General features: G+C 34.8%; 1 protein-coding gene across 2 annotated transcripts in view; it reads right to left on the bottom strand.

Moving 5' to 3' along the window:
* PLXDC2 (plexin domain containing 2) overlaps window positions 1-18,566 on the bottom strand; it is a 461,353-nt gene that overhangs the window by 131,027 nt on the left and 311,760 nt on the right. For both annotated transcript variants that reach the window (XR_012093899.1, XM_008002439.3), the window contains exons 5-6: window positions 9,911-10,033; window positions 5,231-5,349 (exon numbers count right to left, since the gene is read on the bottom strand). Coding sequence is in view for 1 of the 2 variants with exons in the window: in XM_008002439.3 (XP_008000630.1) it covers window positions 5,231-5,349; window positions 9,911-10,033 (242 nt within the window). In the remaining variant the exon portion in view is untranslated. The remainder of the gene's footprint in view (window positions 1-5,230; window positions 5,350-9,910; window positions 10,034-18,566) is intronic.

The following is an 18,566-nucleotide window of genomic DNA, read 5'->3' as shown; positions in this document are numbered from 1 at the left end:
GAGCTGAAGAAAAATACATGCATTCAGGGGCACTAAGGAAAAGGTCCATAGTAAAAATTCAGATCTTTAGTGGAGATCCCTGAAGGACTAGAAGAGTAAGGGCTTACCAGAAATATTCTGGTCTCATAAGGACTGATGCTCAACTTTGAAAGGGCTTAGCTGCACAGTGTTAAAGTAATCTGTCCTGTACTAACTGCCAAAAAAATAAAGTAAACTGACTTGCAGGAAGAAAATGTTATCTACATCCTCAAAGTACTTTGGTACTTTGTAAACCATGTCCAATATTTTATTTAAAAAATCATCTAGCATGCAAAGAAACATGACCAATGAATAAAAATCTACAGGAAATAGAAAGAAAACAGGTGATAGAGACAGACCCATAAGACATGTAGATATTGGAGTTATTAGTCACAACGTTTAAAATAATTGTTATTAATATAGTCAAGGAAATAGATGATATAGTTAATTTCATAGGTAATTAAATCTATCTAAAAAAACTGGATACTCTAAAATTGAAAAATGCATTATAATGAACAGTTGGTAATTTGAGAAAAAGAACTTTAAAAAAATATTCTTTTTGTATTTTGACTGAATTCTAAGCAAACTCTATCTTTGAAGTTAATTAAAATATACAGCTGTGTAACAATAAGGGCCTATAGTTTAAAACAGAATTTCGAATTTTTAGTTAAACAACACAGGAGCTACAATCTCAGGAAAAATAACTTAATTATTTAAGGGAATCCATGCCTCCACAAGTCTTCTCTCCAATATGATTTTAGAAAACAACAGGGTATTGGTGAAGAAACATTGAATATGATGAGCAAATCTGTATTCATTCTTATTTTAAGCAGCAGTCGTACTTCCCTATTTCAATCCCACTCTAAACAAGATTGTTACAACTGTAAATGCATTTTCTTATTTATTGATCATTCATCATTTAGTTTGCACTACAAAAAAAATTATGCTATTGAAGAAAAGGCAATATTTGCAGCATGAAAGGATTGGAGGTCATGTACGTGCTTAGCATGGTTGGCACATTTAAATACTGAGATAAATTGAATGAGGGCATTGAAAATGAAATTTACCTAACTGAATTCATTCAATCCATTACTACTTTTAAAGTAAAATTTAAATGTAATTAAAATTTACAATTTTAAAACAAGTCCCAAATTGGTGGTGGGTTTTGTGTAAATCAGAACTTTTCTTCTTATTCACATAAAACATAATGAAACAAAACAAAGCAGGTGTTAGCCTATTAGAAGAAACTTATTACAGAAAGAATTACACTTACTTCCCTATCTATAATTCAGTAAGTTTAGCTTGGACAGGAACAGAACATTTTACTCCTTGTAATTATATGTTCTTAGAATTTGGTTAGCTCTCCAAATGAAGTAGGAATACCTCTCCTATCTACACTTGTAATTGTGTGATATGACAAAGTCTAACAAGCAAGATTCTTAAACAGCCAATATTAAGAAATACTTATTGGAAAAACAAATGAGACATAGATTTGTGAATTGTTTTACATAATCTCTTTAGGCAGGGAAAATGGTTGAGATGTCTTGGGATCATCAAATTAAATTCTGGATTTATCCTTAACTAGCTCTGTGACCTCAAGTATGTCATTTAATCTCTCTGACTTAGCTTGCTCAGCTACAAAATGAAGATAATCATGTATGATCTATTTCCATAATTAAGTCATAAACATTTATAGAACAGCTTCAATGTACCAATGCTATTGTAAAATGCTTAGGATATTAAAGCTATAGGAAATTGTTGAGGAATTAAACGCTATAATGCATATGAAAGTACTTTGAAAATGATAATACATTATACAAACTACTATTTTATGCTATCATGTGATTAGGAATATTTTTCTAGCAGTACCAGGAGCTTCTAGCTGTCACCCCAAATGCAAGGGGTCTCTCTTATGACAAATTTTACAAATAATAATTTGCCTTAGCAAAATAAAATATATAACAATTATTGGGAAGAAAAAAGTGGTAGACTAGAAAAGTAGAAACTGCTTTCTATCTAGAACAAAGAAAGAACTGAAAGGCAAATTAAAGTAAAGTGAATAATAAAGTAAAAACGACTTCTTTGAACTCCAAGTGCAGAGGGAAGACATTCTTCACGACAAGAGCCTGGGAATATCAAGAAAGCATTAAATTTGCCTGTCATCTTGAAATTCCCCATAACAAAACAGGAAAACCATAACGGAACTTTTTTCTTTGATTAAAATGAAGAAAAGGCCTTTAAAAATACCAACCTAGACCAGAGAATAGGAAGAATCAACTGTTACTCTGCAACGTGAGACACCCTTTGAGAACAGTGTAAAGAAAGATGACACTTTCAATAATAAAGACTAGCAAGCGAAACCACAATAAGAACACACACTTCTGTTTTGACAAAGCCTCCGGTTGGTGAGACCTAAGTCTTCACACTTATTGACCTTGCGACTTTCCAGAAACTTGACCAGTGTTTGTTGAAACCGTTGAAAACAAACATTTCAAAACAACACTGTGCAGTTCCAGCAATATACTAGATTGCAATGAAAACTAGAAATGAATAAGTTCTTTTGAGAATTTTTCTCTCGGCGTCCAGGGAGTGTGACATAAAAATATGATGGGCTCTGATATAAAAACATAGCCCTGATTTTAGCTCTTTGAGGAATCGCCAATGGCTGAACTGCTTTCCCCAATGGCTGAACTAATTTACACTCCCAACAGCGGTGTATAAGCATTCCCTTTTCTCCACAACCTTACCAGTAAAACTACATTCAGGCCAGCAATCCCATTACTGGGTATATAACCAAAGGAATATAAACCCATGTAACCAAATATCACCTGTTTCCCCAAAACCTATTGAAACAAAAAACTGGGTAGAGCAAAGAAAATTTTTAGGGCAGGAAGGATGCTGTATGACACTATAATGATGGATGCATGACATTATACATCCTTAAAACCCTTAGAAAGTTCAGCATCAAGAGGGAACTCTAATGTAATCTAAGAACTTTGAGTGACATTGATGCATCAATGTCAATGTAGGTTCATCTATTGCAACAAATGTGCCACTCTGGTGGGGTACAGTGATGATGGGGGAGGATGTTCAGCAGGGGAAGAAGAGTATGTTCAAATTCTCTGTATTTTCTGCATCATTTTGCTGTGAATCTAAAACTACTCTTAAAAAATAAAGTCTATTAATTAAAAAAATAAATAAATCATTCTGCCACAAAGACACATGCATGTGTATGTTAATTACAGTACTATTTATAATAGCAAGGACATGGAATCCGCCTAAACAGCCACCAATGATAAACTGGATAAAAAAATCAGGTGCACACACACCATGGAATACTATGAGGCCATAAAAGAAATGAGATCACGTCTTCTGCAGGGACCTGGATAGAGTTGGAGGCCATTATCCTTAGCAAACTATTGCAGGAATGGAAAACCAAATACCACATGTTCTCACTTATAAGTGGGAGGTAAATGATGAGAACGCATGGGCACAAAGAAAGGAACAACAGACACTGGGGCCTACTTGACAGTGGAAGGTGGGAGGAGGCAGATCAGAAAAAATAACTATCGGCTGGGTGCGGTGGCTCACGCCTGTAATCTCAGCACTTTGGGAGGCCAAGGCGGGAGGATAACCTGAAGTAGGGAGTTCAAGACCAGCCTGACCAACATGGAGAAACTCCATCTCTACTGAAAATACAAAAATTAGCTGGGCATGGTGGTGCATGCCTGTAATCCCAGCTACAAGGGAGGCTGAGGCAGGAGAATCTCTTGTACCCAGGAGGCAGAGGTTGTGGTGAGCCAAGATCCGGCCATTGCACTTCAACCCGGGCAACAGGAGTAAAACTCTATCTCAAAAAAAAGAAAGAAAGAAAAATAACTATTGAGTCCCAGGCTTAGTACCTGGGTGAGAAAATAATCTATACAACAAAACCTCCATGGCATGTGTTTCCCTGTATAACAAACCTACACATGTACTCCTGAACCTGAAATAAAAATTAAAAAAAAAAAAAAAACAACCATACACTTGGAAAAAGAAACACCAAGTAGGACATAGTCTATAATTATATCCTACTTACTCAATTGCCCCAAGTAAATGAAAAATTTCATTAAAAAGTTTTTACAGTAATAGAAATATCTGACATATCTGACAAAAAATAAGAGGGCTATATAAATCTGACATAAATTTTAGAGTTGGCCTATTTGATTGTAATTAAATTATGCTACACTTTACAGAATAGATGAATTTCAGAAGATTTGACCAAAGTGAATTCTTTCTTGATCCTCAATATCCCTTTTATAATCTGGGATTCATTTCTCAAGGAAAAAGTAATCCCTCAGTTGAACATAAGATATCAAATCTGTATTATTATAAATATCCATTAACCTATGGGTTAATAATGCTCATTATTAATTCTCACTGTTCAGGTTTCTCTCATAATTAGAGACTATCTAAAACATTACATTTGTAGTTCCTGGAACTTTATTTTTAATATTCTTAGTTCAACAGGTCTTAATTACTTTGTCAAAAGAGTTGGAAATCAAACACACAGTTATTCCAGTCTAAATATTTTGTAAATTTAAGGCTACAATTTAGTAAATTTTCATTCTTTACTTTGTCAGTTTGTTAAAATGAAACAAACCATAAGTTTAAATTCCCTTGTTCTTTCTGTCACTTAGATCTCTAATTTATCTTTCCTATCCAATAAACATTAGTCAAAGGGATTGTAAGCTCAGCTCTCCTGGAACTATGTCAGTACTGGGTCATTGAGCCTCATAAGTTTTCGTCTCTATAAATGCTTTTGAAATTAGAACCAAAATACAACACAGAAATCAACAAGGTGAAAAAAAAACTAACAAAATACATAAATACAAACATTTAGATTTAGATGAGAAATTCCTCCAAATTGGATGTTTTTTTCTGAGATGCATTTCACTCTACTCAATAATTACTCAATATAATTACTCAATAATTTTATGAAATTGATGGGTCCTGATGCCAACAATATCAGAAAACAAAACAAAAGAGCTCACAATCAATGCACCCAGAAGATTAAAACTAACCAAAACATTTTTTATTAAGCAAAAGAAACCAAGAGGCAAGAAAATGATTCGAGGATCATGGCTGTAAAATGTCCCTTTCTTGACACTTCGAGGAAAGGCAGCAGTCAAGAACAAGGGGAAGGGAAAGAAATTATCAATACGTCACTTACTTCTTTGTATCCGAAGATGATGCGTCCATCTATGAGCAGGGTTGCCTGGAACGTGAAGCTTCCCAGGTTGTAATTATCCTGGAGATGTACGTGGTCCCACTGGACCACAAGTGCTGTGCCTATACACCCATTGTAAAAAGAAGAAATGCAATGAGAAAAACATACGTATCAATTCTGGTGGGAGTTTTCACAGAAATGTTTTTGCACCTGGCCTTCAAATCTGGTGATTGTACGATTTCAATTTTATGTGGTTAATCAAATTCTGTTATTGAAATAGTATTTGGAATTTCTTTAAAGGATTGAGTAGTCTCTAAATATTTAGTAAAATATAACCTCATAGTAAGGTCAATACTTGAGCTAACACGGTGTGGGGGAATTTTGCCTTTGGAATTTTATTAATCTAATGTTAATAGATACTGTCTGCTTAAATTTCCATAAGCCACTTTCAAAATGCAGCCCAAGTGGATTGAATGTACTTCAAATACATTTGACAAATGCTGAGAGAGAAAAAAAAAAAATTAAAAAAGTTAGGACCACGTACAAAAGACCTGAAAATGTTTTTCCATACTTAGAAATACACTTTTCCATATTGAAGGAGTTCCTTTAACACTGACGGGAATTTTCTCCATGAGTTCACAACGCTTGTGTTTCTGTCTTTGCTGTGTTTCTTCCAGGAGGCTGCAAGAAGCTCAAAAGGCCCTGGGCTAAGATTTCGAAGCCTCTTGAAGCACACTGGGATGAAACTTCAGTGCCGTATATTACATTCCAACTCACTCTGTCAGTGTTTACTATAAACAATTGACATGAAATAAAAACTGAAACAGTTTAATAGTTACCAGTGAGAATTCACATTTTTGTTTTAACTGACATTGTGTATTCTTTTTTTTAAAACAGAAAAGAGTTGCTAAGACTTTTTCTTCACTCTGTTAGATTTTTCTGTTTGGTTAAAAAAAAATTATTGCCCAAAAAAGCTGTGTTGAAAATGAAAATCATAGAACTAAAAGAGCAAATCTTATCTCCCAGCAATAAATATCTGATGTATTTAAAAATTACAACTGCATGGAAGAATTAATTTTCAGTAATTATTTGGTGCTATTAGTAATATCTCTTGAGATAGCTGACAGCTTTAAATAGACACTTTATTTCAAATATTTTGAATATTCAATTGTAAGCCCTGAAAGGATGTTGAAGTATAGAAATGTACTTTGAGGCAAAACTGTAAAAGTAGAAAGGAAAAAAAAAGTTTTTTAACTTGACCTTGGTGCTTTTAGCCATTATCACTGCTATGAGTGAAGACCACCCAGCTCTCTTCCTTCCACGGGCATCTCTGTGTCTATATTGTCCTGGAAGGCAGGCAGGAAGGAAGGAAAGAAGGAAGGAAGGAAGGAAGGAAGGAAGGAAGGAAGGAAGGAAGGAAGGAAGCAAGCAAGCAAATGAAAGAAAGAGAAGAAAAAGAAGAAAGAAAGAAAGAGAGAAAGAAGGAAAGAGAGAAAGAAGAGGAAGGAAGGAAGGAAGGAAGGAAGGAAGGAAGGAAACAAACGAAAGAGAACAAAAAGAAGAAAGAAAGAAAGAAAGAAAAGAAAGAAAGAAAGAAAGAAAGAAAGAAAGAAAGAAAGAAAGAAAGAAAAGAAAGAAAGAAAAGGAAAGAGAGAAAGAAGAGGAAGGAAGGAAGGAAGGGAGGAAGGGAGGAAAGGAGGAAGGGAGGAAGGGAAAAGAAAAGAAAGAAGGAAGGAAGAGAAAAGAAAAGAAAAGAAAAAAGAAAAGGAAAGAGCAAGAAGACAATAGCCAGGAAACTTCCCATGATTTTATAAGTATAGGAATTTTCTAATTGTGAAATGCCTCCTAGCTTCTTTTTCCTTCACACATGTCTACAACCCTCAAGCTCTAGTCTCTCCCTTATCCTCTAGCTTCTATCGCACTCTGGTGATGCAGTGAAAACAATGAATCAGAGGGCAGAAGACTTAGACTCGCACCTTGTCTCTATAAAACTTTCCATGTGAACTTGGACACAATTAATCTGTATGAAACCGTTTCCTTTCCTGTAACATGGGGAGTACAGTTTTTGCCTTCAAGCGATTCCTATATTAAATACAAAAAAATATAGTTACCCTTGACTATTTATGAAAATAAGAGGGCTATATAAATTAAAGTTTTTAATGCAAATTCTGAGGGAGAGATTCCCAATATTTTGTTAGTAGCAGGTTGCTAAAAAGCACACTGTTGGCCCAGCGCGGTGGGTCATGCGCCTGTAATCCCAGCACTTTGGGAGGCCGAAGCGGGTGCATCAGGGATCAGGAGATAGAGACTATCCTGGCTAACACGGTGAACCCCGTCTCTACTGAAAATAATAATTAAAAAAAAAAAAGAGCCGGGCGTGGTAGCGGGTGCCTGTAGTCCCAGCTACTCGGGAGGCTGAGGCAGGAGAATGGTGTGAACCCAGGAAGCAGAGCTTGCAGTGGGCCGAGATCGCACCACTGCACTCCAGCCTGGGTAACAGAAGGAGACAGAGTGCGACTCCGTCTCAAAAAAAAAAAAAAAAAAAAAAAAAAAAAAGGCATACTGTTTGCACATGCTAAATTTTATATTATGTAATAGCATAGCTCTCTCAACATTTGCTGATTTAAATTTTCTAACCTGCTGCTGTCTTCTCTAGAGAAGTCTGCTTTCCTAAATTGTTGAATTTCCAATCTTTAAGTATCCTGTCGGTGATTCTAGCCAAACTTGAAAATATTTCAGTAAGTTGTTGTGGTATTAAAAGGGCTTTGTGAAGAGCCTTACAGTATTTAAAAGCGTTTCATTCATTCAATAAAACACAAGCTTTCATTATCATATTGTTTGAACTCAATATTCCTCAATATTAGATTCCTATGGAATAAGTCATTACACAGAAGGTATTTCAATGGGTAAAAAATACATGCTTTCTTGAGTATTAATACTTTTACAATTCCCAAAAAAAAAAACTCAGTTTACATATGTAATTATTTTTATTCATTCATTGAATAATTATTTAGGATCTACAGCCTATTAAGTATCTATACAGGATACTGGAGATAAAATGATTTCTTATAAATAGCCACAGTTCTTGTTTTTAAAGAACCTAGAGTTCAGTTGGAGTAGTATACATCAATTTTTAACAATCACTCAAATGCAAGTAAAATTCAAATATTAAGAGCTACCTAGGAACAAGGTATATGAGAATATATGTAGAGAGACTTATTTAATATGCCTTATGATTTTGATAGCGACAGTATAAAGTCTTGGTCATTAGAATCATGTGCCCATGAGTAAATGACCCTAATATCACCTAGTGAATGTCGGAGCTTGGAAAATTGTCAATGTTCACTAAATCTTTTATTATTTCCATAGGATAGATTCCCAAGGCAATTTTGTATTGGAATGATAGAGCAAGTTTCAGATAAGTTTCTGGCTGCAGTTTTGCCTCAAGAACACTGTATTTACAGTCTACTTGCACATCCTTGGGTGTTAGCACCTCATGAGTTTTTAAAAAATGGAAGAGAATATAATAGTTCTTAAAATAATAGAGATGAATCATTATTACAGCTAACATTCAGAGTTACTTCATATTGGATCATACCTTGGTGTTACTCAAGTTGTTCAAAGTGTATTTCCTAAGGTGAATATCTAACTATGTTTAGTTTCTTCATTGTGCTATTTCGACCTGTAAAATGGCTTTCATCACACTGGTCAGGAGATTGCTCTGAGCAAAATGATCGTATTTCTCCAAGGCTACAGCTACCATCAAGTCTATTCCAACCATGAGCAAATTTCTTCCTTGATCATCACAAATAAGACAAGAGTAGAAATAACTCTGTTCACCCCAATTGCTTGTATTATTTGCAGGCATAAAATTGTCATTTGAACAAATAAGTATCATTTGTGAACGTTAAATACACAGAAAATTCTATACTTAATTAATTGTTCAAATATAAACTCTTTGTTACTTATAATTTATTTTCTCTACCAAAGTTACAGCTTTCAATAAGATGTTGAGATGAAAACTCATTTAGGTCTCCAACGCCTTGAATTTCTTGCTTGGATTTTGGCAGCACTTAATGATATATTCCAGTTTTTTCTCTATTTTATATGTCCCAAAATAGTAATGGCAGGTATATATTGCTCTTGGTATATTTGATAAATCTTAACAGGCTCTCACTCATTTTTTAAAGTCAAGAAAACTTTATTTTCTTAAGTTGAACTACCCACAACTAACTACTTTATACTTTTTTAAATATGTGTTCATCTTATGGATACATACAAGTCATAAGTTCTGGAAATTTAATGTCAATATATGCCACCTCTCTCTACTGGAAAATCAGAACTAACAAAATTATTCTTATTTCTATTTTTTCGGATGGGAAAACTGGAAAACTGACTTATTGAAATAGCATCAAATAAATGCATTTGCTTTGTCTGAGGTCTTGTCTACAGCAACTCATTTTTATTATGTACAGTAGATGTTAATAAACGTGTTGAATGAATGAATGAATGCCATTTGTGTACTTTATAAATCTTAGCAGAATAACATTTGTCATCTCAGACCATTTGCATCAAGCAGTTTACACACCAAAAAATAAACAATTAAGAAAAACATTAACAGGAATCTGATGCTTGAGGTTTAAAAATACACATGCAGCAAAAAATAGGCTATTCAATACATACCATTATCAAAATATCTGACAGTTGAATTTCTGGATACACTGGGATCAAAATTTGCCATTAAAGGTGCTATGTACTGTGTGGCTGTTAGCATTCGATGTACAACTTCTCCAGTGTATATGAAACCTAGAATTAGAAAAATAGGAAACATATTCAGAAAAAGCCCATATAAAATTATGATTAAAATACTACAAACTCAATTACAGTCGTATTATGAAAATAAAATGTCATGGTAGCTGGAAAAAAAGGAACGTATTTAATATCTTAGTATCTTATTAACAATACTTGGTCTGGATTAAGTAACAAATTCTTGTATAATTTGGTAGAACCTTGCAAATCCAAAATCTATAACATGTACAATTTTAATTGGGGGAAAAGTGACTATTATCTGGATGAGATTATTAGGCTAAAAATGCTAACACAGCATTATAAGTAATTCAAATATTCAATTTGCTGTTATTAATCCCTTGTTATTTTAACACTAGCTTACCACACAAGTCCTTTTAATGAGTGAATTCATTTTCATGATATTTATTTAAGCTACCATCTCAGCATAGGAATTTTAGAAATGACATCTGGTACAATGCAGAAAATGTTTTGATCTTTTTTTTTTACTTGATAGTTGAAAGGGGGCTAAACACCCATGGTGAAGTTTCCACATTCTTGGTTTGCTCAAGCCTCTACATTATCAGCATGCTATCAAGAAGATAAAGTCTATATGTTTACAGATAAGGTGGTAAAACATTGACAATGCACAAATGCCTCCCTATTTAGAGATTTAATCAATGCCAGTCTATTCTAGCAGTTGGATAATGAGAAGGAATTTACTATGGAGGACTTTGGCTTTGAATTAACTTTCAATAGCTCCTATGTTACAAGTCTAACTCCTTTTCTATTATTCACAGTAGGTTTATTTACTTTGTGGATTATCCATGACAAATTGTTAATCCTGTGCTGGCTTCTTGCCTTCAAAGTCTTTAGCTGCCTGAAAGGAGAGTCAGCTCAGGGATTGCTAACTAATTTTAATATTAATCTAAGAAATACACAATTGAGATACATATGCAAATGCACACATACAAATAAAATGCAAAGCAAATTATTTGTGACAATGCAATTGTAATGTTTGGGCAGTCATGAGTTAATTAGATACCCGGCACTAATATAAATCATTTTATATTAATAAGATAATGATATTTAAAGCTCAAAAAATGTTAAACTTTGATAACTCATTTTATGGTCTGAATAAATATTTCATTGGCAGATTGTGGTCTTCATTGTTTCAAATTCCAAACTGTGATGTCTAGGTAAGATATTACAGAATTAAACCTGTAGCTATTTACTTAGAAATTAATTTCTCTCTTTTTGGGAATATCTTCTTTCCTTTGACTACCTTTTAACATTTCATCAAAAGCATAATTGAACTCTAGCTATTCATCTTAAAAAATATTTTAACTGGAAAAATATTCAATGTGTACTTTTATCATCATGACTTCTTGTTTCTTATATGACTTATTGTTTCTTATTTATCAAGCACTATCTTTCAAAATAAATACCTGATGCTTTAAGCAGAATTTCGTACATTTGTAATTTCACCGAGCTGAAGTGTATTAAAAATATTATGGTGATAAGGTCATTGCTTTTATTATACTTCCTTCTAGATTTTCAGTCATACTCCTAATATCAAAGTGCAATATCACATCCTTAACATTATAAACATGAAGAGTAACTGTTTTCCAGGGTCTCTATTTTTTCTCCTATCCTCACCAGCATGCATTTATAATTTATCATTAAAATGAATACGAAAATTCTATAGATACCATCTCTTAAGGGAAATGTTTGAATTAGACGCTGAAAGTGTTATTTCCGAGAAAATAGCTCCAAGCAGGTTATTTCTCTTCTTTATATTCTCCAAGTACAAACAGAAGAAACTGCTTAACTTGGAGGATGGAGGTCAGTTATTCAAGGAAGGAAGATAATTTTACATAAGTATAAAATCCATTCTCCAAGACAACTTTGTAAGAACACCACCAGCAATCCCTAGAAATACACTGTTGCAAAATGTAAGAGCACTGATGATTTCAGACACTTCATACTTACTGCTAGTATTTAAATAGATAAAATATATATACTTTCCCCTCAATGTTTCTACATAGATTTGCTAAGAAACTATATATACTTTCATAGATTTGCTAAGAAACTTCTCTCCACTCTCAATAACCCAGTTTTCAGATGACAGAAACCATTAACTATTGTTTCTTTTGATCAGGAAACTGTTCCCCAAATCTACAATTTATCAGATGTCAAGGGTGAAATTTCAACTTGTTTCCAAAGAACTAAGTAGAAATATAGAAGAATTTGTTAACATGGATAAGTCACAGATATAGTTTTTAATTATTTTGTTACTAGAATATTAAAATAAGTTATGTTACTATGAGTATTACGGTTGCTACAACCACAGTGAACAAGAAACTGCTACCACAATTACTAGCATGTCTGGTACTTCTATTACTACTACCACTACTAGTACCACCACCACGAAGAATTATTATGAAAAAAAATAAAAACCCCAAGAAGGAAAAAAACCCTAGTACTCTGCAAAATGAGCTTAATTTTACTTATTCAGAGAATACTTGCTTGTTCTTCTTGGCTATATTGAAAGTTAATTATATCAATATCTCAGCTTAGTTTCTAACGACCAAGAAATAAAATTCTTGACTTCTTGGTGAAGCCCATCTAATGATAGGCTTTACCTAGTTCTCCTTAGGTTTCCAGATTTTAAAAATATCACTTCAGTAGTGGTTAATAATTGAGTGGAGAGAAGTCTTACAAGCTTGCAGGGGAATGTAATTAGGTGTTAAATAAGAAAGAGTTATGCAAATTAATGCAACAAAACTCTAAAGCTTTAAAGGCACTCATAGCTACCAACACCCCATTAGACATTTACTTCTTTTCTTTGCCTGTTCTGGGCATTCCCAGCTAAAGATTATATATAAAATATATATTTATTTATATAAATACATATGTATATTTTATGTGTACATATATGTTACTTTTCTGGTTCTTAATGTTTTGGCGTAATTTAAGCAATATGTTTGCTTATTTATTTATTTATTTATTTATATTTTTATTTTTTTGAGACGGAGTCTTGCTCTGTCGCCCAGGCTGGAGTGCAGTGGTATGATCTCAGCTCACTGCAAGCTCCGCCTCCCGGGTTCATGCCATTCTCCTGCCTCACCCTCCCGAGTAGCTGGGACTACAGGCACCCGCCACCTCGCCCGGCTAGTTTTTTGTATTTTTAGTAGAGACGGGGTTTTACCGTGTTAGCCAGGATGGTCTCGATCTCCTGACCTCGTGATACGCCTGCCTGGGCCTCCCAAAGTGCTGAGATTACAGGCGTGAGCCACCATGCCTGGCCTTTTTTTTTTTTTTTAATTTTTTTTTTTATATACACTTCAAGTTTTGGGATACCTGTGCAGAATGTGCAGGTTTGTTACATAGGTATACATGTGCCATGGTGGTTTGCTGCAACTGTCAATGTATCATCTACATTAGGTACTTCTCCTAATGCTATCCCTCCCCAAGGCCCCCACCCTCTGACAGGCCCCCGTGTGTGATGTTCCCCTCCCTGTGTCCATGTGTTCTCATTGTTCAACTCCCACTTATGAGTTAGAACTTGCAGTGTTTGGTTTTCTGTTCTTGTGTTACTTTGCTGAGAATGATGATTTCCAGCTTCATCCATGTCCCTGCAAAGGACGTGAACTCATCCTTTTTTTATGGCTGCATAGTATTCCATGGGGTTTATGTGTCACATTTTATTTATCCAGTCTATCATTGATGGGCATTTGAGTTGGTTCCAAGTCTTTGATATTGTGAATAGTGCTGCAATAAACATATGTGTGCACGTGTCTTTATAGTAGAATGATTTATAATCCATCAGGTATATGTTTTAACCATTTTATTTACACACCTCTGTAGCCATTTGAAGAGCTAATCATACAATGTCTCCTTTGTTTACTATATGATTCTACTATAAATAGCACTCATTTGCTCATCTGCCTTTGCAGAAAAGTGGTCATTTATGCAGATAATTTGGGACTGAGAAAGATACCTTCATGTAAAAGAATCAAGTAAGAGAAGCAAACATATTTTGTTCTTTGAATCTCAAATAATAGCGAATACATGGCCACTCCCTTTTGCCTTAGCAATTAGCAAAACCAGAGTCAAATTCTGAGATTGGTTGTAATCAACAGCTTTGTTCTTGTACCTTGAAAAATTTCCTTGGGCCGCTTTCCGTAGGTGGTCTCTAGTCATGTGAATAATCTGCTTTTACATCTGTAAGCCTCATCGAGTCAGTTGGGGGATTCTGTCATTGTAGATCTTGTCATGAATAAATCCCATTCAATCATTATAGATTTATTAACCATAACTATGTATTTACTAACCTGAAATATTATTCTGATAATGGTGAAATTAACCAGTATCTATATAGGCCTTTGCTAATTATATTATTTTCATTTTTTTTTTTTTTTTCTGAAACAGAGTCTTGCTCTGTCACTCAGGCTGGAGTGCAGTGGCATGATCTTGGCTCACTGCAAACTCCGCCTCCCAGGCTCAAGCGATCCTCCTGTCTCAGCCTCCCAAGTGGCTGGGATTACAGGCATGCACTACCATGCCCAGCTAATTTTAGTATTTTTAGTAGAGACATGGTTTCACCATGTTGGCCAGGCTGGTCTTGAACTCCTGGTCTCAAGTGATCCACCTGTCTTTGCCTCCCAAAGTGCTAGGATTACAGGTATGAGCCACTGCACCCAACCTTCATGTATTTTTTTTTATTGTGTTCTTGCACTAATTTTAAAAAAGAATAATGGTGCAGTTAGTATTATTTTCATTTATTAAATGAAGTATTTAATAAGGCTGGGTAATTTGCCTAAAGCCGCATGGCTAGAATAGGTCTTGTGATTCCAAATGTTATGGACTTTTTACAGTATATTTTTGCAGTCATTATGTGTCCAGTCTTACAACAGATACATTAGAAGACAGAAAGTTAGGCAGTATTATTTTTACTCATCTTGACGTCATTTCTAAGGCAATCACTCTGTAGGAATGCTGACAATCCCCATAAACAAGTTAAAATTGCCACTGGATGACACTTTCCATAATTATCCAGTAAGGCCTCACTTAACTTCTCCAGGTTCTTGGAAACTGTCACTTTAAGGTAAAATATGTAAGGCAACCAATTTCAGCACTGGCTAACTGATATCAGTAAGAATTACGTTCCTGTGGGATATTTCTGGATACAAAACCTCACCAAACTTCTAAATAAAGTGTTCCAAAAACACTTATTTAAATAAACTTGAGCTCTACATACATTTAAGAAAGGTTAATAAAAACAGATAAGATAATTATTTATCCAGTTATTTTGGTTCTTGGTCACAGGTGGCCTGAGCCTTTCCTGGCAGCTAAGGGAGTGAGGCAAGTACCAACCCTGGACCAGATGCCATTCCATCACAGGGCACATTCCCACATACACCCACACTCAATCACACTGAAACCACGTCGACATGCAGTAAATCTGATGTGTACATCTCTGGAATGTGGGAGGAAACCAAAGTACCCAGAGAAAGCCTACGCAGACATGGGGAGAACGCACAAACTCCACACGACAGTGGCCCTAACCAGGAGTCAGTTTTTTGTGTTTCTTTTCTCATCAACATTGAAGAATGATGTTGAGCAGAACAACTTTATTCAAGGATCTGCTCTATACTTTCCCTCATTGGATTTTATACTTAAACAAGGAGGTTGAGGAAGAAAAGACCTGTTCTGTCTGTGTGAAAATTCCAGCACTTATGCCTTGGAGCAGGGTGTTGGCCACCTCAAATCATGCTACTTTTATTGTAATACTAAAGGCTCTTTATTTTAATTGGAAGATTTCATAAATAGATTTATATTATATTCCTCTATTGCAATTCACCAAATGAGATGCAAATTGACATGGGAATCACACACGATGAGATAATTCATTTCCTAGTAGAAGAAAATTATTTCCTAGTGATGTGATTAAGTTACTTAAACTCTGTGTAGTTCAGTTACCTAATCTGCTAAATGGGAGTGTAACGGAGTCAATATCGTTGGGTTGTTGCGATGGCTGAAAGAGTGAATACTGTAAGACAAATGCTTAAAAGTTTGCAGAAAACCAATGAATCACTTATATTTGCTCAAATTTTTACCTCTTGAGGCCTTTTCTATGAAGCCTTTACAAGTTAATCTTGGACTTACGCTAGGATATTTATATGACTTTGAAATTGTGCTTCAGACCTAAATGTACGACATGTGTTTACCTGCCTTATTCTTGTTTGAGTTAAGGTAGACTATTGAACCTAACTACAGGATAATAGACAACAAAAACCTGAGGGTCCAAAATTCTTAGTTTGATATATTTCTCCTTACATTCTGATGGAACAAGCACTTTGTAAAAATGTTAACCTCCTATTGGTTGCAAGTGGTTGTTTTGTTTAATTGGAAGTGTCATCGTAATAAAAGCAGCACAAAGAAGCTATAATTGCTTGTGAAACACTCCGTAAAACTTTAATGTGTAAGGTACTCCATAAAATATTCTATTTCATCATCTTTTAGTTAATATTTTGGACCCAAGAGGAAAGGTTGGAGTTGATGCGTATGCCTGCAGGGCATTGAACATTTGTAGCTAAATGTTATCTTTAGAGTGCAAATGATAATGGTATATGCCATCTTTATTATATGACATATGTACTGTTATCTCTACACATTAATCAAATAGATCTGAAATTTATGATCTTTTATCCATAAGGATTTGAAGACCCACTTCCTCATCGTGATCTCTGACTAACCTTATATGTGTTCCATTTCTTCTATTCGTGAAGAATTGAATTATTTAACTGCGTGTTTGCATTTATTGTTTGTCAATAGCTCAGTGTTGTTGGTGGACAAGTTGCTTGAACAACTGGATGAGGTCTCAGAACAATTCAAATTATGTTTTGCAAAAGTTCTATTTTGTAAATCACAATACATTTCACGTGCTATAAACTACCTTCTTTAATACAAATACTTGTCAGATTTTTAAACAAAACCATGTGTGGCAGCAATTGATAATCTGAAAATGAAAAGTTGTGGTAACTTATTTGGTAATGTAACTGTCCGCCAGCTGCTACAGTGCAATGACAGGTTTTATGTAACAGACTTCCTCTGAATAGAATTGGTGCTAGTGGACCATATAGTTCACTATGAGGATATTGGCTTGTATTTGCAAACTAGATGGTTAATAAAATAAAATGAAGGGAAGAAATAGAAGCATTCAGAAATTCATGTGAGTTTACTAATCACTGGTTCCTAGGAAGAAACCCATAATACTGTCAATCACCAAATACTTTCCCTTTACAATTCCAACCAGCTATCAAGTTAAAATATATCAAGGGTCTTTTATATTAAAATATATCCATCAGTTCTTAGGAAGCAACCTATAATAGTGTCAATCACCAAACAGTTACCATATTTATACTTGTAACCAGCTGTCAAGGTAAAATACATCAAATAGATTTTGTATACAAAATCAAAATATATTTACATGTGTTAACATATATCACATGTCATAGACTCCTTAATTTTATTGACATAAGGCACCATTGGGGATTATAAACCACAACAAAACCATTCCTTGGGGGGAAAAAAAGCAACAAGTGACAACTCTGTTATCAGCTGCAAATTATGTTCATAAAATTACCAATATAAAAATTTGTGTTGACCATATAAAAAGTCTCTCCCCAACTCCAGAAAGAACAGGAGCTGAAAAGTGTAGATCAAGAGGGAAAGACAAAAAACAAACAAACAAACAAAAGCCAAAAATCAAACACCAAAAAGCCCAAACCTTCTTCCTGAATTTTCATTTTGAACTAACAACAAAATTGTTGATTTCAGTTCTTGTTTCCTCCATCTTGTTCCTAAAAGAAATTCATGTAATATGTTCTTAATTAATGTTGATTCCTCCTAGTGATCACTGTCAATGGCTCCCCTCACCACCTCCTTAAATGTTTCTGATTATCTAGGATTTCTAGATATGGGTTCATTCAGAATCATATCTAGACTGCGGACTATGCATGCCAACACTTGGAGTTTTATAGTACACAAGGCATCTGGCTTTTCATGGAGACATTGAACTGGCCGACAAGTTTGTTTCCTCTATCAAAATAGAACCAACTAATATTTCAAAAGCCTTAATCCTGCAGGTAGAGTAATGGCAACAATATGGTAGAATAGGAGTTTCCAGTACTTGTCCGCTTTCAGAAAAATCAATTTATGCAATTACCCACAGACAAAAATACCTTCACGAGAACTAAGAAACCCAGGTGAGAGATTATAGCACCTAAGTGGAGCCCAAAAATAAGAAAAGACACATTGAAGAAGATAGGTAAGAAAATTTCACATTACCCACATCAAGTCTTCTCCAAGCCTATGCAGCCCAGTGCAGAGAAAGATACCCTCTGGGTGAGTAAAGTGAGCAGCACCAAGTCTTCCTGTAGACCCCGACACTGGCCCATCCCAGTGAATCCCTTCAGGCAGGCCCATAGAGACCTAAGCTCCAGGCTAACCCATGTGACTCCATATGCCAGACCCACCCTGACACCAG

Source organism: Chlorocebus sabaeus, chromosome 9 (genome assembly GCF_047675955.1).
Source record: "Chlorocebus sabaeus isolate Y175 chromosome 9, mChlSab1.0.hap1, whole genome shotgun sequence".
NCBI lineage: Eukaryota > Metazoa > Chordata > Mammalia > Primates > Cercopithecidae > Chlorocebus > Chlorocebus sabaeus.
Note: the sequence above shows the minus strand (reverse complement) of the source record. Positions and strands in the feature narration are given on the sequence as shown.